The 23,437-nt window shown below is 46.1% G+C and overlaps 1 protein-coding gene across 1 annotated transcript in view; it reads right to left on the reverse strand.

Moving 5' to 3' along the window:
* LOC135877391 (NACHT, LRR and PYD domains-containing protein 3-like) overlaps positions 1–23,437 on the reverse strand; it is a 184,214-nt gene that overhangs the window by 150,689 nt on the left and 10,088 nt on the right. The window contains exons 3-5 of the mRNA XM_065402819.1: positions 21,126–22,845; positions 2,187–2,198; positions 1,839–2,009 (exon numbers count right to left, since the gene is read on the reverse strand). Of these exons, the coding sequence (XP_065258891.1) occupies positions 1,839–2,009; positions 2,187–2,198; positions 21,126–22,845 (1,903 nt within the window). The remainder of the gene's footprint in view (positions 1–1,838; positions 2,010–2,186; positions 2,199–21,125; positions 22,846–23,437) is intronic.

The following is a 23,437-nucleotide window of genomic DNA, read 5'->3' on the forward strand; positions in this document are numbered from 1 at the left end:
ATCAGCATGAGGTGGAGTTGGTGTAATAAGAGGAAAGACAAAGAATAAGAGAAAAAAAACTGGGTTGGTGTGACACAGAGAGCCCTGTGGGTTGTAGCCCACGAAAGCTTATGCTCTAATAAATTTGTTAGTCTCTAAGGTGCCACAAGTACTCCTGTTCTTTTTGCGGATACAGACTAACACGGCTGCTACTCTGAAACTTGGCAAAGGGTCCACTGTTCTTTGCAAACAGCTCTCACCTCAGACCGGAAAAGCTCAATACACCAAACACATCTTACAGGATATTTAATCATCAAGTATAACATGTAATGTATCTACAAAAAGCTGTGTTGCCTACCCTTGCCACATCCCATAAAATTCAATGGAAAAGCATCAAAGAAGATAGCAAATGATCAAAACCACTTGAAGGTGAAAAGGAACATGACAACAGGCAGGGGATTTCCCTGCTATGAATATAGCAAATGAAGATTTTCAGTAAAACAGAGTGTAGGAAAAGGCACGCTGTATTTAGTAAAGAAAGCCTTGAGGAGTTCGGGGGGCTGTCCTGAATATTTGGATCCTGGTTCTTATAAAACCAGCTAGTTCTGAAACTGACTGAACTTTGTGGGAAAAACCTAGTTCATTATGTTGGTGTCATTAGGCATAACCCTAGGTAACTCATGAGGGTGGAAAACCACAAGTGTCAATGAAGCCTTCCTGCACTAGGCCTAGATGAACCAAACTCCTTCCATGTTTAACTCTAATCGACCTCGAAAGCTAGATGCATGGAATGTGTAAACAGCCAGTTATCAGTTACAACCCCCCTCATACCAGGTACCAAGCGATAATGATGAGGCCTGCATGTTTCTAGCTGGAGAAGAGGTAATAAATCAAGGGGAACAGGACCAGATAACAGTTTAGAGAGAAGTTACTAACAAACTAGACTTATAGCCCCAGAATGATTTAACGGCTTAAATGTATAAACATGCCTTCGGTAGAGAGGGGAGGGGGAGGAAAGGGAGGGGTAGAGGAGAGGGGGGGAAGAGAGGGGGGGCTTAGTTGTAAAATGTATAAAGAGAGGAAAACTGTTTTTGCTAGTGTGCTTGATCTGAGACTTGCCTGTCTCCTTGCACCACTTGGAGATCTCAAATAAACTTTGTTTGCTTCTCCACCCTGGTGTGTTCATTGGTGCAAAGCACACCGGCCAACGAACCCCGCTGTTGCTGTCCTCGGGCCCTCTGTGCCGGCAACAATTAGATAGGACAGATAACAACTGACAAGGGTAAACCCAGGTTCACACTTTAGGATCTTGTTTTGCATTACAACCAGTTGTTCCCATCACCTTCTTTCTTTCTTGGATAATTCTTTATTCTTTTATAAATAAACCTACTTCTGCTTTTATTATAAGTGTTCACAAGTGCTGTGTGGCTCACAGGAGCAGTGATTGAAGGTAACTCTGATAAATTGGGGTACACTACATCTTTGGGTGTAGAGATTCTGGTACTTCTGTGAGTAACCAGAGTCAGGGGCTGGATATCACAGGAGAATGAATCAGTGATTTCGTGATTAGGGTGCCCCTCTTCTCAGCCTGGAAGGCAAAGCTGGGTCTGGCATAAGCCCAGAGGAGAGTGCTTGAGTGAGTGAAAGGCTGGTGGTGCAAGGGAATTGACAACCAGCTACTACTAGTAAGACCCCCTCTTACTGTAGGCAGGGGGTAACGAGGTGACAATCCCCGAGAAACATCTGAGTGTAAAAGAGAGGAAAAAAATCTTCTGCTCCCCTTTACCATCTCTCAATGTGTCAAGCACTTTACACAGAGGACACCTGTAAGTACACAGAGGAGGACAAATGTTACTTACTCCAGTGTCTGCAGTTTGCAGTTCGGGTGTTTCAGTCCCTCACACAGCAGCCGCACTCCAGCATCTCCCAGTTTATTATCAGGCAGTTTCAGCTCTGTCAAGCTCTGGGTGGTTCTGAGAATAGCGGCGAGACCCCCGCAGCCAGCGTCTGAGAGATGACACCACTCCAATCTGCAGGAGAGAAAAACACAGAGAAGGGGGATCACAATGTGAACTGGGCTCATCACAGCTGTTCTGAGAGGCAGCCCCGCCCACCAGCCAAGGTTCTAGGTAAGACTTCCTCACTAAGCACCGCCCCTCACCCTTTCCACTGACCAACCAGAATTTAAGGGGCAGCCATCTGAACACCCTAAGTCCCACCTACCCAGCTCTCAGCCAATCAGATTAGACTTGGCACTGATCAGCCCTGGAATGGTGTAACCTAATCAGAGCAGGCTCCTCCCTGTACACCTAGGCCAGGCTCAGAGCAGGTGGAGCTGGGAGCTCCTGCCCCTCCATGACCCCAGCACTGGCTCTGCTGCTACCCTGCAGGACACAGACATCTCCTGTCTCTACCCCCAGCTCTGAGCCTCGGGCCTGGGAAGGGGAGGCAGCTGTGAGGCCCAGCACTGGCAGCATCACACCCACCTTCCACTGAGACCAGGGACCAAAGGGTGGGGAGATTGGAAGACAAAGAGGAGAACAGCCCCACAACCAGGGGATCCACAAAGTTTGGGGAAGAAGAGCCCCTGAGAGGAGGGCGACCATGTGACCCTGTTGGCAGGGTCTTTTCCAGAAACTCTGATGGGGTTATTACAACAGAAATTTTCTACTGGATTCTGCATCCCCCCTGCAGAGTCTGGGCTCCAGGGGGAGCTGCCAGCCAGCAGAGTGTGAAACTATGGCAGCAGTCTGGCTATGACCATGTGCATCTCAATGACCAGCCCCCAGCATGGCTGTCACATACTGCCACTCCGCCCTACCTCCAGGGCTCATGGGGAACCCTCTGCACCCCTGACAGCTGCCAAATCTTACACACATGTAGAGACACCCCACCCATCACAACTGTCACCTGCACGGCCTCCTCCATCACTACAGTCACCTTCAAAATATGGTCGCTCCGCCAAATGGGGAGGGAAGTCCTAATGTTTCAGAGAGAATTTGTATTAGGGGGAGAAGCCCCCACTCCCTGGGGGACTCCCAGGTTCAGTCATCATGGTAGAGCAATGTGGGAAACTATGGAGATAAGCCCTAGCCTGGGGAGGTGGGGAGAAGGTGTTCTTGATAAAGCAATGGAGAAGAGCTCCACAACATTTAAAGGTAAAAAAGGGGAAAGACAAATGAGAAGTTGAGGAGAAAAAGGCTCCAAACTGGGGAGAAGACACATGAAGGGAAAGAAGGACCCAACTGGGATAAAAAAAGAGAGACACTCCCCAAATGAGGAGTGGTGTCAGGGGTAAGCTTTGGGAAGGAGGCAGCTGTGCCAACAGTACGGGAGTTTATTCTTCGCTCTGGGTGCTGATTAGAGTCCATTCTGGAGGCAGAGATTCTCTTCGGGAATTTGGTGCTGGGCTCAGATCTCTGGAAGAGGAGCCTCTGCTGTTTGACCCTCTCATTCCAAAACAGATGAATAAATGTAAATATGACAAGTTTCAGAGTTTACCCAGACTCCCTGTCACCGATTTCTCCTCTGATCTGAAAGGTGCTGGACACCTGCCACCACTTGGCTGAGGGTAACGCTGGTGTCAGAACAGGACACTGGTGCTAGAAGAAGGAGCAACGCTACACACAGAAAGTCACTGCCCTGAGGATCCTACAATCTAAATAGACCAGACAGGTAAAAGGTAGGGAAAGGAAATATTTTATTGTCATTATTCAAATGGAGAATTGAGACCCATAAGAGATTGAATGACTTCCCCAAAGTCACACAGAGACTCTGAGTTTTGTTCCAGCAATTTAATTACACGACCATCCTTTCTCTTACGTAGAGCTGTGCTTAGTCCCTCGTGTTTCTCAGTATCAGAAGGGCACCCATATTTTTTAACCAACATGACCTCTTTTCCCCCCCTATTTTTCTCATGGTTGAGACTCATAAGGAAGAGCTACTTACCAATTGGGTATTAAACATTAGGGCCTGAGCTACTGATGAGGCTTCTCACCATGATACCTATTGTGATTTGCTGAAATGTGTAGGAAGAATTCAAAAAGATCTAACTACTGACCAGACCAGACCCAAGCAAACATTTGAAGAGCAGTTGGAAGGGAAAACAAAAATTCAAAATGGGTTTCCTAGAAGTGAGGGAACTCTAGTGTGTGTGAGTGTGGTGGTTGGGGGAGGGGGAAGGTTGGACTGACTCAGATGTTTTTGAAATGTCAGGTGCCATTTCCAGTATTTTAAAAATGTACCATACATTTCAAGGGCAAAATTGTGTTCTATCAAAATTACAAGAGCATTCATTGTTTCCATCTCGAATTTGGTACTAGGACGGCTTGCTAATATGTCATATTGTGATGCATTGTAAAGAGACGGGGATACATCAAAACCACGTGACTGCATTAGCAGCTCCATGATTAAGTTTACGTGCAGATTTACATTTGAAACAGCACGGAAAACCCTTTATTTTCACTAGATTACCAGCCCACACCCATAAAAAACAATGTTTTATTTTCACCAAAAGTGGAATAAATCTTCTAAATATGATTGATAAAGCAGCTATTTACTCAAAATAGTACTGTTTTTGAAAGTTTGGGAAATACTTAGACCCAGGTGATATATTGTATGCATTTTCCCATACTTTTTTTCCCTTTTGTTAAAGCAAAAGTCTGTAATCATACAACAATGTGAGACTGTACCATATAATGCCAAAAAAAAAAAAATTGTCATCATTTGTAGACAGTACTGATGTGAGAACAGTTTTTCTTTCTGCAATTTTTATGAAGCTAGGCAGACAAGAAGACACCTACCCCCTATTTATAAAATGTTTTTGTTATTATATCTTCAGCTCTGTGGCCATCAGGGATAACATGACCCCCTCCTCCTCAGAATTCTGCCCCTTTGCAAAAGAGGAATTCTAGAAACACTAGAGGAAAACTCAGCCTCCACTTATGACTCTGATCCTTAATCTTCTAGGCTGATGAAGGAGAGTAAGAGGACTTAGAAAACCTACAAACAACTACTGTCACCATCAGTGTTCCCAATAATTTTCCCCACCCATATGTGGAATTAATCTTGTTATGTACACCAATATAGAGGAGATGTGTGATAAATCACCTCCATATTAGTGCACATAAAATTAATGGGGTGGGCCTGAGGAATATGGGGGGGGGGCCTCAGGGTAGGATGAGGACTCTGGGGTGGGGCTGAAAATGAGGGGTTAATATATTTGGAGATATACCTATCGCATAGAGCTGGAAGGGACCCTGAAAAGTCATCAAGTCCAACCCCCTGCCTTCACTACCAAGTACTGATTTTTGCCCCAGAAGTGGCCCCTTGAAGGATTGAACGCACAACTGTGGATTTAGCAGGTCAATGCTCAAACCACTGGGCTGGGCAGAGTTAGGTGAGTACTTCAGCTAATTACATCTGCTGCCATATTGCATAGGAAGAGATGTGGTTTCTCAGGTAGCCATCACCCATTCCATTTAAGGTTTTATAGATGAAAAGGGGATCTCTACATTTTGCATAAAATCAGTAGGAAACCAGTGTGGACAATATAGCACAAATGTGTCAATGTACCACTTTATAAATAGGCATCTACAGTCTACCCTAGCTGAAGTTTCTGAATTATCTTGTATGATCCCAAACAGAGCACACTGCAGTAATTCAATCTCAAGGTGATAAAGACCTCCAGAATTGTGGTTAGATCTGCATCTGAAAGGAAAGGTTGGAAACTTCTTTACATGTGCAGATGGGGAAAAAATAAAACCCCACACTCTTGACCAGATACAGGGATCATCTTTGACACTGACAAATTAATACAAGGCCATTCGCAAATTAATGCAGGGCCACTGTTAAAGCTCCTTAGTGGTATTTAAAATCAAATCAGAACTAAGGTAAAAAGCAATCTAGGATGTGCCATTCTTATTTACTGGCAGATAGAAATATATCCCCATGACTGCAAGCTGCACTACCCAATTTCTCTGCTCCATCTCTTCTCACTTTTTTTAGCTTCCCCTTCTGTGATTTAGAAACAATAAATAGCACTGGGAGCTTGATCTCATACCCTTAAGATTTCCTAGAGGCTGGAAATATTGCAATATATCAAAGTAAAAATGAAGGCAATGAAGAGTGCTAAGGGGAAGCAGTCAGTCTGGTTCAGAGGCCCATAGTGTTAGCTTCCTTTTTAGATCTGTTTTCACAGCTCATGAGACTCTCTAGATGTATAAGCAGAGTCAGAATGAGCTCTCCCCAGACATCTGGTGGTGAGCTGTGGAAAAGAACTTCAGGGGGTGATCTTGTTTGCATGGGAACACCTATCCTGCCTAGCATGATGGGACTGTTTGCCCAAATGGTCACTTTGGCTGCTGTGGGATCCCCAGGCTCTTGGTTATTTGTGCAGGAGTAATAAAGTGTTGTTAAACTGGTTATGTGACTCAAAGACAGTGAACTGTACTTGGCATTGTCTGACTGAGGGACTCACCCTCACCTAAGCAGCACTCGCAAGGCAAGGGACATGGGTTCCAAAGCCTATTGAATTGAGAAAGTCTAGGGATATGAAATTGTGTGTGGGTTGTTTGAGGTCTTTAAACACCTTTTTAATCTTTTCTCTACTAGATGAATTTCTGAACTCTGAGGCTGCACTGACCACAGACAGCAAGTGTGAATAAGATGACTTTTAGGTTGCTGGACTCAAGAACCCAAAGGGAAAAGGTATGGCTGAGTTTACTTGGGGATGAGTCTTCTGGTTCATGGTTTGTGTTTATGAACTGTAGTTGTGGTGTTTTCCCAATTTAATGCTGAGTTGTTTGCCTCCTGTTATTAAAGGTTTGTTTGCTTCCCTGAGACTCTGTGCTTGTGACAGGGGAAGTATTGCCTCTTAGAAGCACCCAGGGGTGTGTGTAATTTTTGCAGGTCACTTGGCGGGTGCTTGAGCCGGTTTTGCATTGTGTTGTTGAAAGGGAATCCCTAGGTACTGAACCCGGCCCTTGTTGCAGTCAACTCTGCCTGGCAGAAGGGTTACATCAACAAATCCACTGCCAGCCGCTTAATTTTCATCATGAGCAACTTGCCACAACAAACCAGTGTCCGTCAGGCAGGCTGCCCTGGGGCTGGGGCTAGAGGACTCCCCACGGGCAGCATGGAGATTTGGGGGAAGGGGCCCCTCTCTCCCCGCCAGGAGCATGGAGCTCGGGGGGAGGCGACGCAAACAGCTCCCTGGCAGAATTTCCTATCTCGGTTGTACTGAGCATGCTCACAGGAACTGAGCCAGCTCAGTAACAATGCTGCTCTTTTTGCTGTTACACTGACAGCACAAAGCTCTGGGGCCAGGGGAGAGGCCTGCAACAGCTCTGCACACCCCAGCTTGACCCCTCCCCAGTTCCTGTCCCCTCTCCTCTCCTCACCACCTGCTATTGATAGGGTGACTAGGTGTCCGGTTTTCCAATGGAACACCCGGTCGAAAAGGATGCTGGTGGACTCAGTCAGCACCACTGACTGGGCCATTGACTGTCCGGTTGGCGGCGCCATGCAGCGGGGCTGGTAGTCTACCTGGTAGCCTCTGCACCGCATGGCTCCTGGGAAGCAGTTGGCATCTTCCCACTCTGGCTCCTACATATAGGGGCAGTCAGGGAGCTCCGCATGATAGAACACACAAGCAGAATGAACAGCACAATTGTTTGTAAGTGTCACTTTGTTTATTATTTTCCTGTGGGGTTGGGGGGGCATTTCTTATTTTTTTAAATTCTGGGTGGGGTTTGTTAGGTGGGGATTGGCTTAATAGAAAGTAAGATGAAGGACAAGGGGACAAGGAAGGGAAGGAGGGAAGATATAAGGGGAGAATGCAGGGCAGGTGGAGGGAAACTGAGGTGAAGAGACTGTGAGGCAGAGGGAGGGAGGGTATTGCAAGAAACAGCCAATCAGCACAGGAAGAGAATGTCAAGCGTAACACCATGCAGCAGTAGGGTTGCCAGGTGTCTGGTTTACAACCAGAGCACCTGGTCGAAAAGGGACACTGGCAGCTCCAGCCAGCACCACTTTCTGGGTCATTAAAAGTCCGGTCGGTGGTGCAGAGAGGCTATAGCAGGCTCCTTCCCTACCATGGCTCTGTATGGCTCCCGGAGGCAGCGGCATGTCCCCCTTCTAGCTCCCATGTGTAGGGGCAGCCAGGGGGCTCTGCACGCAACTCCCGCACCAAGCACTGGCTTCGCAGCTCCCATTGGCCAGGAACTGTGGCCAATGGGAACTGGGGGGGTGGTTCCTGTGGACAGGGCAGTGCACAGAGCCATCAGGGCATGCCTCTGCATAGAAGCCAGAGGGGGGACATGCCGCTGCTTCCGGGAAATGCTTGAGGTAAGTGCTGCCGGAAGCCTGCACCCCTAAACCCCTCCTGCACCCATACTCTCTGCCCCATCCCTGCTCCCCCTCCCACCCTTCAAACCCCTCAGTCCCAGCCCGGAGCACCCACCTGTACCCCAAACTCCTCATCCCCAGCCCAACCACAGAGCCCACACCCCCAGCTGGAGTCGTCAACCCCTCCTGTTTCGCAACCCAATGTCTCAGCCTGGAGCCCTCTCCCACACCCTGAAATCCTCATTTCTCGCCCAACCCTGGAGTCTGCACAACCAGATGGAGCCCTCACTCCCTCCCGCACCCCAACCCCCTGAGCCAGCCTGGTGAAAATGAGCACGTGAGAGTGGGAAGAGTAAGACAGAGAGAGAGGAGGGCAGGGTGGGGCAGGGGCGGAGCCTCAGATGTGGGGGCCTCAGAGGAGGGGCATCACAAGGGCAGTGCAAGGGTGTTTGGGTTTGTGCAATTAGAAAGTTGGCAACTCTATGCAGCAGGCAGTCTGATAACATCAGTGTCCATTGGTCCATGCTGAGGCTGCTTCTCTGTCTGCTCCTACTGGCTGGGAGGTCTCTCTGGGCCCAGGCCTTGCTCCTCCCAGGAATTTCATAGAGGATTAAGATCATGGCATTAAAGAGCAGTAGAGCTCAGGGGGAGCCAGTTGCAGGGACTGAAGCATTGACTTGATGTGGCCATTGGGACATAAACCATGGAAGAAGTGGACAGTTCTTCTTGTACTATCTGGAATGTAGACATTGTTTTTACATTCAACTTTAGATGCAGTGAAATAGAGCAATCCAGTCTGGAGAGGAAAAGTGGATTAAACAATATGGCTAGGTCTTCTTCTGGATAGAATGTGTGAAAATTCTGAGCAAACTGGAAATTCCTAATTAAACTAAACTATGATTTATGTTTAAAATCAGAATTATACAATGAGATACTTTAAGCAAGGGAAAAATGACACTCCAATAGCTTGGGATAGTATGATCCTAATCTCAGACAAAAAAGAAGACACTACAGAGATAGAAACTAATAATAAACTACTGAAAAAAGTCCCAACAAATGGTGAAACCCAAGAAAAGGAAAAGAAGAAAAGAAGAGATGAAAGGCACAGAGAACATACTGGCTATGGCAGAAGTGAAACAGAACATGAGAACCCAGACACCTGAGGAGAAATCTAAAGATTAACCAGAAAGGACTAATTGGGAGTTGTCAAGAACAAACAGATGAACAGTAACTACCTCAACACTGTAAATAAAATAGTCTGACATTTGGTTTAATAGAAATGGGCAAAACTCTGTGATAGCTGTGTTCTGTATTAAAAATAGAAAAAATAAAGGATTTGAAGGAGAAGTGCATAGAGGGGGTCTCAGAGATGGAGGAGACTGGAGAAAAGAGAGAGGGAATCAGAGGGGCCCTCTGGGGTTCTGTGTAACCCCCCCCCATAACTCAAACGATCAGATGGTAATTTATCCCTGAGGGTGAGGGCGGAGGTCCCATATATAGAGAATGTATTTCCCTTGGATTGTTTCCCCTTCAGTCCAAGTGTTATTGGGAGAATACAGGGTCTTAGGAAAACACTGTCATTTGGGGACAGATTTATATGATATTTTGGTATTTTATTTTTGTATTTAAATGAAGGGGAATGCAGGAGCAGAGAGGGAAAATATGATCAGCGTTTCAGTCGCTTGGTAGTGGTGGTAGCTGTAGATGTAGGTGGAAGAGAGAGAGCGTGGCAAAATGTCTCTCCCTTTTATCATGTCCTTTCTTTCCTCTTGGCTTTGCCCCCCCCCCCCACTTCAGAATCAGGTGAACATTATCTCATCAGTTCCAAACTGACCAAAGGAAGGGGGTGACTCTCTCGAGGATCTAACAGATTCTTTTGTTGCGGCCTAAGACAGTGTCCATTGTTCCTGTGAGGCTGGGCTGGGTTTGTCCCATCCATACCCTGACGTGGTGTGAACTGCCTCTCTATTCTTGGAGAGTATTTGCATGGGCTTGCTTTAAGCCATGAGGACACATTTTCAGCCTCATAACAATATACATGAAATTATAACCTATACTCTTACTATAACATCACTATAACAACCATGCTCAGTGCATTATGAGCCTTCCAAAGACACCCAACATGACAAACTTTGCATCGGATACCACATAATAATTTTATAAAGATGAACATGGGAGTGTAGGGTGTTCCCCCGTGGTACAGAGCATCACATCTGTGATGGGGTGTACCAACACTGCACTGGTGAGGCGAGCGTTAAAGAGCTGCTCAGGGCCCTTCATCTCTGCTGGGTATGCTCTTGGTGGATGGCGCATTGAAAGGGGAGTGACTCAGCTCAGTCTGGGCTGACTGAGGAGAAGCGCAGTCAGGTGCAGCAGCCTCCTGCAGGGAAGCCGCCAGGACTGAGCCTCATAGCCGAGGCGCTGGAAGACCGTTGACTGCAGTAGCTGGGAGATGACTCGCTGAAGCCAGTGGAAGTGACTTTGGAGACGGATCAGAGGGGAACACAGGAAGGACCCCAAGTCCAACCCATGATGACATCGAAAGGACTGGAACCAGGGTTGGAAGTGACCCAGGAAGCGCATGTAGGGGTATCAGGCCCTGAACCCTGCACAAGGGCTACTGTTTTGAAGGGCCCTAGGTCAGAACCTGGTGGAGTAGGGTGGGCCTGTGTTCCCCTAGCACCTGCTCCTTGCCAGTAAGTGACACTACCTTGAACTACAGCCGCTAGGCAAAGCAGCCTTTGGACTCTCACCAGTGGGTGACACTACCCTGAGCTATAGCTTCTAGGCAAGGTGGCCTATGGACTCTTGCCAGTGGGTGACACTACCCCAAACTGTAACTGCCAAGGAAATTGACCCTTGGACTCTCACAGTTAGGCATTACACTGCGGAGTATTGCCATTAGGCAGTACTGCTGGCCTGGATCACACAGCCAACCCCCCAACACATGGTGGATATCCTATACCTTGGGAGAGCACCCCGTAACCCCCATAGCCCTCATTTACATATAATTGTGATATTGCATATAAAGCATTCCTTGTAAGGTATCATGGAAAAGGTTATGATCTAAGTTCCCGCTAAGCTGCAAGGCTGCTTGGCCACACAGCAGCCTATTAAGCGCTGTGTAGGTGCTCAGGGCCACGGTGGGGAGAGATGCCTCTCCCTCAGCCCCAGACCTGCCGAAGCAGGGAGAAATCCTCTCCCTGCTGGTTCCACCCAAACCCCAGAACTACCGTGGCTGGGGGAGAGGCACCCCATCCCCGGCCCCAACCCAGCCCTGGCCCAGACCTGCCATAGCATAAGAAGTTATTAGATTATGTTGTATGGTTGTCAGTAAAACATGCTGTAAGTTGGGGAATCCGCCAGATATTAGCTCCACAGAGACAACAGCAGGGAAAGTAACCAACGCCCAGGTGGGTATCAAACAACCATCAACAGCCATTGTCCAGCAAGGGAGTTACAATTCAATGACTCACCTGCATAAGGCTACACCAGAGGAATTGTTCAACTTTGCCAATCAGCAATACCCACCAGACATGCCTGGTCTTGTGTTCTCTAAGCACATGGACTAAGGGTATAAAATAGAACACAGGTCCACTGCTTGGCCTTTTCTCCTTCCCCTACCTATGCTGCAAGCAACAAGGACACTCAGAAGACTGAAGACTCCAACAGAGGAGGCTGGGTCAGGTTTCAAGCTTGAAACCTGTGTACTATGAACTGCAATATCCAGTGGGGTGAGAAAAACTGCTTAATCTAGTTGCTGCCCAGCCTAATAGGGTTGATAGTTTAGATTGCATGCTTATGTTTTATTTTATTTTGGTAACTAACTCAGGCAAAAAGTCAATCACTTATAATCACTTAAAATCTATCATTTATAGTCAAACTTCTTTAACCATTATCTTTACCAGTGAGTTTGCCTGAAGTGTTGGTAAATCTGCTCAGATTTGTAAAGACTGGTGTATGTCCACTTTCCATTGATGAAGTGGTGAACCAGTTAATAAATTTGCACTGCTCGTCTTCAGCAGTGCAGGATGGTATATTCCAGAGGTACAGTGCTGGGAGCAGGGGGGATTCAGCTGGTAGCTTTCTCTGTGTGATTCATGAGTGGCTCTGGGAACATTCATGCAATCTAGCTGGGTGTGGGGCTCCACATGTGGATGTGCTGAGTGATAACAGCTGCTTGTCACTAGCAAAGCACTGTGAGAGACAGCCCAGGCTGGAGAGTTAAGGGGGCACAGTGGTCCCACAATCCCAGGCTGCACCCCAGGGATCCCGTCACAGTGGAGAATGCGGGCATCAACCGGGTCCTGCTAGAAAGGCCAAGTGAGAGTGTTAAGGGGACTAACTGGCAAGGAAACCATGGACACAGAAAAGCTGTTGAAGTGGTTGTTGGAGAGCCAGCAGCAGCAGGTGGCCCAACAGCATCAGGGGCAGCAGCTAGAACACATTGTGGCCCAACAGCAACAACAGATGGCCCATCAACAAGAAAAGCAACAACAGCTGATGCACGAGTTGGCGGCAGCAAGAATGTCTGATCCAACAGATGTCAGCACTACTACATCCGCAAGGGGAATCCAGTGCCGCCACGCCTAGGCCGGTGGGAGACAACTCCCCCATCAGGCCGCCCATACCAGCACATGAAGATGGGCTCTGAGGCCTTCCTGGTCATCTTCAAATGGCCCATGCTGGCCCCCAGAACACTGGGCTACCTTGGTGGCCCCCTACTTAACCGGCCCTGCACAAGCCACATATCAGAACCTAGACCCTACGGAGGTGCTGGACTATGCCAAGGTGAAGGTGGCCACACTCAACCACCTGGGAATCAGTCCAGAAATGTTCTGACAGAGGTTTCATCATGAAAATCTCCCCTGAGTCCAACCCCATGTGGTGGCCCAATGTCTGCGGGACTGCTGCTAGTGCTGACTAAACCCAGAGAGACAGACTGGGGTGCAGATAGTGGAGAGGATAGCGATACAGCAATTCACTCAAATTCTCCCAGCTGGAGGAAGGGACTGGATGAAGAACAATAGGCTGTCGACCCTCCCCGAGGTGGTGATGCTCATTGAGGATTACATGACTGCCAAGGACCTGGCCCCTTTGGCTCTGAGACCAGGAAGCCGTGGGAGTAAGGACCCAAATTCCAGCAGAGACTGGATGAGGTGAGAAGAACAGGGACCACTGACCTGACCAACCCTGCAAGAGGTATCCTCAGCCAGAGGGAAGATCATCAGTATTGAGGCACTACACAAGGGAGACCAAAAACCCAGAAGAGAAGGAGACACAGCATCCTAGAAAGGAGCATGCTGGCAGGGGAAGGGACAATGCTTCGAGTGCGGACAGGAGGGGCATATCAGGTGGGAGTGACCCCTTATGGATTGTAGCTCTGTCGAGGCATGGGCCACAGGCCCCCAAGCTCAGATGAGAGGCCTGCCCAATCTACTGCTCCAGTGTGGGTTAATGGCACCCAAGTAATGGGCCTAGTGGACTCCAGGTGCAGCCAGTCTATTGTCTAGACCAGTCTGGTGGGATCCCCTGAGATGGCTCAGGCCCCCATCTACCTCCAGTGCATCTATGGGGACATACAGCCCTACTCGGTGACCAAGGTACAGTTCAAAGTAAAAGGCCATGAGGAAACCTGCCGTGTCAGCCTAGTGACTACCCTTGCCTATCCCGTAATCCTGGGATGTGACTGGAGGTGGTTTCCTGAAACAATGGAGATCCTGTAGCAATGGAGCAGTAACCACCCCACAGAAACAAACCCAGGCCCAAAAGTGAGGGGGTTCATGGACTGAAAGGAGATGGAGGACTCCGGTGAGAGTCCCTCAGGGCAGGGAGAGCCACCAGTGCTGTGCCCCTTAGAAGCGGAGGCATTAGATGAGACAGGCCAAGAATGCTTGATGAACAATAGGGACTTTGTGCAGGAGCAGAGAGAAGACCAGACCCTAAGTCATGCCTGGGACCAGATAGTTACCCCTGATGGGGAGTGGAGTGGGGATCTCGGACATCACAGGGACCCCACTTTGAAATCCACAAGAGACTGTAGCAATAACAAAAGACCCCCAACCACAGAAGACGCTCAAGCAGCTGTCAGTTCCCAAGATACTCTGGCTGGGGCTATGACATGGTGCCATGTGCCAGACACTTAGGGAGAGAGAAGATGCTGCAAAGGGTAGCTGTCAGGTTTTTTTGGCCAGTCATCAACAAGATTTTTGTGAGATTTCTGTTCCTCAAGCCCTGGGTACCAGCTAACAGGGCCCAACAGGATGCCCAAGTACTATTTGAGTGGGTAGGAATGGACCTGGTGGGACCCCTGAAGAAGAAGAGTGGGTCTGGGTTCCAGTATATACTGGTGATTGTAGACCATGCCACCCGGTATCTGGAGGCCATCCCGTTGTGCACAATGAAGGCACCTATTAGAATATAGGCTTGTCTGTCAGCCTGAGATAAAATTTTGTGTTTGACTTTTTGATACTCTTATATCTTATACTAATATGAAGAACAATGAAGAAGGACACTGTGTGTTACATTTTCCACATCTAGGTGGGGCTTTTAATACAAATGGAAGAGACAAGGGATAGAACACTTTAAGTGTTACAGGGCATGCTGGGAGTGCAATATATAAGCATATAGTGAAAGACTCCCCCTGTGTTTAATTTGTCTTGAAAGGTGCCAGAGCTCAACCCTGGCACAAATTAAGCACTGGCAGATGGCTCACCTTAGCAGTGCCACTTAAAAAAAAATAGTGGAACACATAACTTTAGACACTGTGCAGATGAAGGTCACTTATTTTATAATTGTATTTTTTAGTTATATTTTTAAAAGAACAACTTAAAATTTCTATGAAAATAAATGCGATTTCAAGTCTGATACTAATAGTAATGATGGAGTCAAATTATTATTATTTTTTTATTAATGGAGATATCCCATCTCCTAGAACTGGAAGGGACCTTGAAAGGTCATTGAGTCCAGCCCCCTGCCTTCACTAGCAGGACCAAGTACTGATTTTGCCCCAGATCCCCAAGTGGCCCCCTCAAGGATTGAACTCACAACCCTGGGTTTAGCAGGCCAATGCTCAAACCACTGAGCTATCCCTCCCCCAAATGTTAGTGAGTCATGCACATGATTGTGATCAGTAAACAGAATGCCAAAATAATTAGAAAAATAAATTCCCATTCTTAATAAAACAGGGGAAAAACATAATCACATATGTAAAAATTAAATACATTCGTAGTGGAGTGAAAAACAATTGACTAAAATAGAGATAATGGCAGTAACACAGAATGTGTCTGTTAGAGAATGTAAGCAGATTTTATTTGTCTCTACTAAACAGAGTGTACAAAGTATCAAACTTGTACTTCTGATATCTGTGTTAAGGCTTCAAAACTGATACCTAAAGGTTTGGGATTGAGGATATTTTACTGTATTATCTAAATTTACATATAAATTTAAAATATGGATTTAATTGGTGTTTGCATATTTTTTCTTTCTTCATATAGGAATTAAATACCGTGTTCCTGTCAGCTAATTCCTAAGTTATTATCTGCCCCAAAAAATAAAAAAGAGTTTTCATGTGCCTAAGTAGCCCCTGGAATCATGGTTAAATTTGTCCCCTCCTCCACCAAAGTCAGAAATGGCCCCCTGTTCATTGACTTGGGGCAGCTTTATCACCACAAAGTTAGCATGGACGCTACAGAGTCCCCTGTGGCCCAAGCCCGTTCTGGACCTAGTAGACAATCAATGGGTCCCACTTGTCCGGCTGCAGAAACCGTTCCTCTCGAGGTTACTATCCAAGGGCATTGAGAGACCCTACAGTTCAATGTCATCCATTCCCCACACTCCCCTCTGATCCTGGGAATCTCGTAGCTAGCCCTCCACAACCTCCTTCTCTGTTGGTGTGTACTAAACTCAACTTTCACTCAGAATTCAGCCAGCAGGAAGTTGGCAGTGGACAGTAGTTCCCTGGTGGTCACAAACCAGGGCATCTGGCCCGGCAGAGCCACCCACTGAACTGGTCCTCAACTTCCATCCAAATACAGTGACTACAATGATGTCTCTGGGGTAAAAATGCAGATGTCTTGCCCCACACAGGGACCGATTGCCCACTCAAGTTACAACCAGGGACAACCATTCCATTCAGGCATATAAACACCAGGCCTGAGTCTGAACGAGCCAAACTGTGCACCTACCTTCAACAGAACCAAGTCAAGAACTTTATTTGTAAATCCACTTGACCTGCTGGGGATCCATCCTCTTTGTTTTAAAAAAATAAAAAAATAAAAAAAAAAAAAGGAAGGCTACACCTGTGTGCGACTATTGGGCCCTGAATCAGGTCACCATGAGAAACTGATACCCATTACCACTAATTCCCGAGCTAATGGACCATGTGAGCAATGCTTGAGTATACACAAAACTAGATCTCCAGGGGATATACAATCTATTATGTGTTAGAGCTGGGGATGAATGGAAGACTGCCTTTCAAACTCATTAGGGTCACAACAAGTATCTCATGGTGCCCTTTGGTTTGACAAACGCACCCAAAATGTTCCAACATTTTATTATTGAAATACTTTGGGAGATTCTGGATCAATATGTAGTAGAACTCCTGGATAACATACTTAAAAAAAAAATAATAATAATACCGAACATCACACCATGTATGTCTGTTCCATCTTGAAGAGGCTATGCGAACATGGCCTCTATGCTAAACTAGAATAATGTGCCTTGGTCAGTCCTTCATAGAATCCTTAAGGTTAATCCTAAATCCCCCTGGTATCAAAATGGACCTGCACAAGGTAAAGGGAGGTCTCAAGTGGACAGCACCATGGAATGCTTGTTATTGTGTATTTGGTTGTCATGGTTTTTGTTGCTATGGCAACTGAGTTAGATTACTAGGGGATAGCCCAGCCAGTTTTGGCTGGTTAGGTCAGTTCAGTGTGTGTAAATAAATGGTTGCTTTTTAAGGCTTGCAGCTCTCTGGTCTCAAGTGATTTCTTCCTAAACCTGTTGCCCCCAAGGATACAACATTTGTGAACTACAACAACATTTGCTGGGGTTTGCAACCTTCTATTGGCTGTTCCTCCTGAGGTTCTCAGAGGAAATCACCCCTTTTACTGCCCTGTGCTTGAAAAATAACAGGTTCCTCTGGTTTCCTGAGGCCCAACAGGCCTTGGAGCAAATAAAGCTCATGTTTACCGGCACTCCCATATTGGTCCACCCTGACACCACACAAGCCTTCATCATTGAAGGGGGGGGGGGAGGGATAGCTCAGTGGTTTGAGCATTGGCCTGCTAAACCCAGGGTTGTGAATTCACTCCTTAAGAGGGCCACTTAAGGATCTGGGGCAAAATCAGTACTTGGTCCTGCTAGTGAAGGCAGTGGGCTGGACTCAATGACCTTTCAAGGTCCCTTCCAGCTCTAGGAGATAAGATATCTCCATTAATTTAATTTAATTGAAGTGGATGCTTCCAAACTGGCAATTGGAGTGGTGTTATCCCAAAAGCAATAATTGCTACATCCATGTGCCTTTTATTCCAGGAAATTCACATCCACAGAGCAAAATTACAATATTTTAGACAAAATTCATGGCAATTAAGATTGCATTTGAAGAGTGGCATCACTATCTATAAGGGGCCTGTTACCCCATCCAGGCACACACCATCATAAGAACCTAGAATATCTGCATAGGTCCAAAGTCCTCCATCAATGACAACTTAGGTAGGCCTCATTCTTTTTGTGCTTTGATTTCCTAATCTCCTATCATCCAGGAACCAAAACCAGCATGCTCGATGCTCTGTCCCAGAAGGGAGAATTTTATGATTATCTGAAGGACTTGAATCCTAAAATCTCCTGCATCCTTAAACCTCATAACTTTCTGGGCACAGCCTCCCGCCAAGACCTGCTCACTCTCATACAGCCCATGGGATCCTCCCTGATGAGCAGAACCCATAAGTAAGGGACTCCATGGTGTCCAAGACAGGGTACCTACACGAAGGGGCATATACATGTCTCCCCCATCCCCCAGCATCCAAGGACAACAACTCTACAAGTATGTCATGACACACACACACCCCGCCGCCCACCACTGGCAGGACATTTTGGCCACTTTAAAACTCTGTGCCAAATCTCTTGTTTCTTCTGGTAGCCTTGCATGCGGGCCAGAGCACAGGCCTGTGGGTGTTTTGAAATGTATGAGCCCATTCCAAGGTACTGCACAATAAACCCTTCAGACTCCTGAAATCCCTCAAGCCTCCATCCAGCCTCTGGACAGTTGTTGTCCTGGATTTTGGAGTAGAATTACCTGCGTCCAACGGGTTCATGACCATTCTGACAGTAGTGGACCATTTCACAAAGGTGGCACTCTTCATCACCTGCTCTGGCCCAACCTCCTCCCAGGAAAATGCCTGAATCTGGGTGGATCAAATCGTCCACCTCTATGTCCTCCTGGAGCACATCATCCATGACCACAGTGTATAACTTATCTTTCACTTCCAACGAGGAGCTCACTGGATTTTGGGCATCTGCTTCTGTCTCTCCTTCACCTACCACTCCCAGACAATTGATCAAATGGAAAGAACCAACCAGATCCTGGAACAGTATCTTCAATGCTACATAAAATTCCACCAGAACGACTGGTCCTTACTGCTACCTCAGGCAGAGTTCACGTATAATTATGCAGAACATGCCTCTATAAGGCAAAGCCCCCTCACTTTTTTTTTTGGACTATGGGTTGACTGGATACAACAGCTGTGCTAAACCCAGGATGACCCCTTAAGTCTCCCCTCGAGAATGCCAAGAAGAGCTACAAACATTATGCTGACTGTCAAAGACTGGAGGGGCCCCTCCTTTCGGTAGGCCAGAGGATACGGCTCTCAACAAGATACCCACACACGGACAGCCAATTCATAATTGGACTACGAGTTCCTTGGCCCCACTAAGTTCCCTGGCAAATAAACGCAGTCATCTTTCTACACGACTTAACCTGTTCCCTCCGAATACACCTGGTTTTCCATATACTTCTGGGAACTGGTGCAGGATGTTCACACCACTGACCTTGTAAACACCTTCCACAAAAACCACCCTGAAAAACCCAGACCACTACTGCCTGGGGTGGGGCATGCTAGGGGTGTGGGTGATCTGAGGGGACATGGTTCCCAAACCCTAGCCTGTGGTTCCCAAACAGTGTTCAGACCATGGCCACCACCCAGCAGCTCACCAGAGGAGATCTTGACAAACAATTTCACAGAGGTTTACTCAAGTATTTACTAATCAGCAGTTGAATATTGTTGAACAAGAATCCTGGACTCTATCCCTCGCTCAGGATGATGAATGTGGTTTATAGTGGTTAGAAATGGGATAAGCAAAACTGGTGTAATAAACATGAGAGGCAGTGGATGAAATTGGGGTTTGTTATGTTAGAGAGCTGGGGTCTGTCCCGGCAGTGACCCTGCGTTATCTCTCTGCCAGTTTCTTCAAACAATGGGGTGTGTTCAGCAGGTCTTTGGGAACTGCCTTCTAAGGTTGGGGCTCATAGCGTTGGTCAATGAAAAGGGTAATGAATTGCATGAGAATATAATATAAGCAGCACTAAGAAGAGGTGAAGTTTGAACTCCTGGGATTCTGTTTCCCAGACTTAGGAAATTTGCCCGATACTATAATGGCATTTGGTAAGAAAATCCCTCAGACTGAGTGTTGACATTTGGGCAGTGGCAGATATATTGGCACATTTGGCTTAGTGCACAGATTTACTGTTATGATTAAAATGTTATAAAATGCTCCACAGAAAAACAGTACCTACATATAACTGATACTAGCGGCCCCAAAATGTTGTTAATGCAGAGTTAAGGTTGCCCAGCTCTGCCTTGTATCCTTGCAGGATGTGGAGCATGGCTTAACTTAATCCCCTGTGTGACAGGGTTTGCTCCACAGCAGCCTCAACGCCTGCCAGAACACTATGCACCCTGCCTCAAGGCCTCCAATGACCAGCCACTGCCTCTTGTGAGGTCCAGTGCAGTGGTGCTTTAGTCCTCTGGCTAAACCACTCCCTCCACTGGCCTCATTTCCCCTTCCTTGTTTTCCCTCACCCCCCTTCAGTTCCCACCTGCTCTACCGACTCCATCCCAATCTCCCCTCTCCTCCTACCAGCCCAAATAGATATAGGTCCCATATCCATAGCTGCCTCCTGACTTCTGATGATATCTGCCCTAACCTGAGCTCTCCCTCAATCCTCACCTTCTCTGCCTCCCACACACACACACACACACACACCACCACCGCGTTGGCCCCTCTGCTGCCATCCTGCCTAACCTCATGCCCACCCTTCTGCTTTCCCACTGTCACCTCCTCTTCTCTTGCTGCCTCCAGAACACTCACTCAATCTCTAAAAAGATCTCAGCCACCCACAACCTCTTCATCTCTCACTCCCTCCAGCTCCACACTCTAGCACTCCAAAGAGTTTTGCACTGGAGTGTAAGTGTGATGAAGCTGGTGTACATATTGCTTTTGGTAGCTATTGGGGATGGAGGTGAAAGCCAAATGGAGAACTGCAGCATTACTGACAATGTTTAGGCAATATGAAGGTAGAAATGAGTGCACGAGTCTTCCCCCTTAACTTTGTATTTCCATGCTTTTAAGGTCTGGGGGTGGATGGGACATGGTCCTTCCCAGTCTTAAATGTTTGTCACTAAATGGAGTCACTTTTATGGCAGGTCATTTGGCCATTTGTGAGCTATGAAAATCCAAGGGGAAAAAATCAATTTAAAAAAAAAAAAGTTAGATATTTTTAGATCTCAGATAACACTCACCGAAGTGGCCCTGGGGAATCTTCATTCGGGTCTTCAGTTAGAAACCTACACTTCTCTATGTGAACGGACTCCAGTTTACAGCAATTCTTTATACAGAACTGAAGAACGATTTGATCCATTTTGGTAAAGGTATGATGAGTAAATTTTAGCTCCGTGAAATGATTCATTGCACTCTGCACAAATTTGGTTTCTTGAATTTCATACAAACAGTAAAAATAATCCAGATAGAAAATCATCTCCTCCTTATCAGAAAGCAATTTATCATAGTTGAACAATGACAAAAAGGGTTTTTCTTTAACCCACATTAGTAAATTATTTTTAATTTTGGATGAAAATTTGCAGCTAAGATTTTTCTCCATGTTCTCCATTCTCTTTTTATTTAAGAGACCAAACAGGAATTGCACTGTTAACATTAAATAATTCCTAGATTTTCCACACTTTTCAAACAATTGTTCCACAGGTTGTATAGCGGTTTCTGATTTTTTTGCTGTTTCTTCTTTCTCCAACACATAAAACAAAGCTGCAAAAAACTCTTGAAAACTCAAGTGAATGAAGCTGTAAACACGTTCACAGACAATGCCTTTTTGAAACATGTTCTCATTCAGAAAGAGGGAATCAGGTTTATCTAAGCCGTGTTTCTTGACATCTTCTTCTTCAAACAGTATTTTCTGCCTCCAGAGTCCATCTGCAGCCAAAGAGCAAAGTCCCTTCAAGTTACCTTGTACCTGTTGTTTCTCTGAATTGCTGCTGTGACCCTCTAATAAACTGAAGAGATAGAGCATGTAGACACCAGTGATTGTATCGGAAGTTTGTGCAAGATCTTCACCTGCTTCCATCTGCTGTTTCAGAACTGTACAGATGATCCAACACACAATGGGGACAAAGCACATGGTGAACAGCATTTCATTGTCTTTTACAAAGTTAAAGGCTTTTCTTGCTTGTTCTTCATTCCCAAAGAACTTGTAGAAATATTCTTTTCTCTCATTTTCAGAAAATCCCAAGATCTCTGCATATGCACAATGTTCATCTTTCAAACGCTGGCCAAGTTTCTCCAGGGCAGTTGGTCTTGTAGTAATTATTAAGTACGATTTGTGAAGCACTTCTTTTCCGAATAAACTGCTCAGTATGATTTCCACTGGCTGCTTCTTACAGGGATCAGAGCACAGATTACCTGTTGGTTGATTAAAGGAAAATCTCAGTTCATCAAAACCATCGATTATGAATAGGAGTTTTTCTGGATTCATCAGAATCTCTTTAGTTGGTGCATTTTGATCAGGACAATTCTTTAAAATCAAATCTTCAACACTTCCCTGCTCACTGACCAAGTTTATTTCCCTGCAATTTATGTAGAAAAGATAATCAAACCTGCTCTGATACAGTTCTTCATTTGCCCAGTCCAACATGATCTTTCTTGCTGTCAGTGTTTTTCCAATCCCTGCAGCTCCCTGCAGCACGACAATTTGTGGTGACTGTCCATCTTTATCAGAGTCAAATAAATTGGCTATGGTGATAGGACTAGCGCGCTCAGCCATGATTTCTGCATGTCTCCGTCCCAAGGCCATTATTTCATGTTCTCTCTGCTTTCTGTGACGATGTTCATTTACAATGATCAGTTTTGTGTATCTGCTGTTTAGCTTAACGTTCTCACCAAGACGAGCGTTCATGTCTTTTATTGCGCTGTATTTGTTTTTTATATGTTCTCTATACTTCATCCTGTAAGCTGAGTTAGTGACACAAAGCATTATATATTATTGTAATGTTACAATAAAGCTATTTAAACAATAATACTGGTAGGGTAAATTTATAGTGCACCTTTCATCATAAAGTGTCCCCCACATAAATTAACTATGGGCCCAGTCCTTATTCACATCAGTGGTCACATTGAAATCAGTGATGTGAGAGAAAAGTGTAGGCTCAGACCTTCTGTTGCCCTGGATTTGAGGGGTGTGTGTACCCCAAGATACGATCAAGCCAATTGCAGCTATATTATGTGCATTCAGTCACCATGAATTAATGAAATAGATCACCACATAGTTAAGAGTTGATTTGGAGACAGGCTTTTACAAGCAAAGTTAAAACTAGCTACAGTTTCTGCTAATCAGAATGGGAGGAGGGTAGAGACAAGTAAATAACTAGGACTGAAAACCTTGGTGGTTGGAAAGACGTGAATCTAGACACCTCTCATATTAGAAGTTTATTGAAAGTTAGGAAAAGTGTTGATTCAGTAGGGGTTATGATGACCTATGTTTTTGCTGTTATAAAAGGTTAGTTAATAGAGCGTACTTGGAAGCAATTCTCTGACACCATCTTGA

Source organism: Emys orbicularis, chromosome 4 (genome assembly GCF_028017835.1).
Source record: "Emys orbicularis isolate rEmyOrb1 chromosome 4, rEmyOrb1.hap1, whole genome shotgun sequence".
NCBI lineage: Eukaryota > Metazoa > Chordata > Testudines > Emydidae > Emys > Emys orbicularis.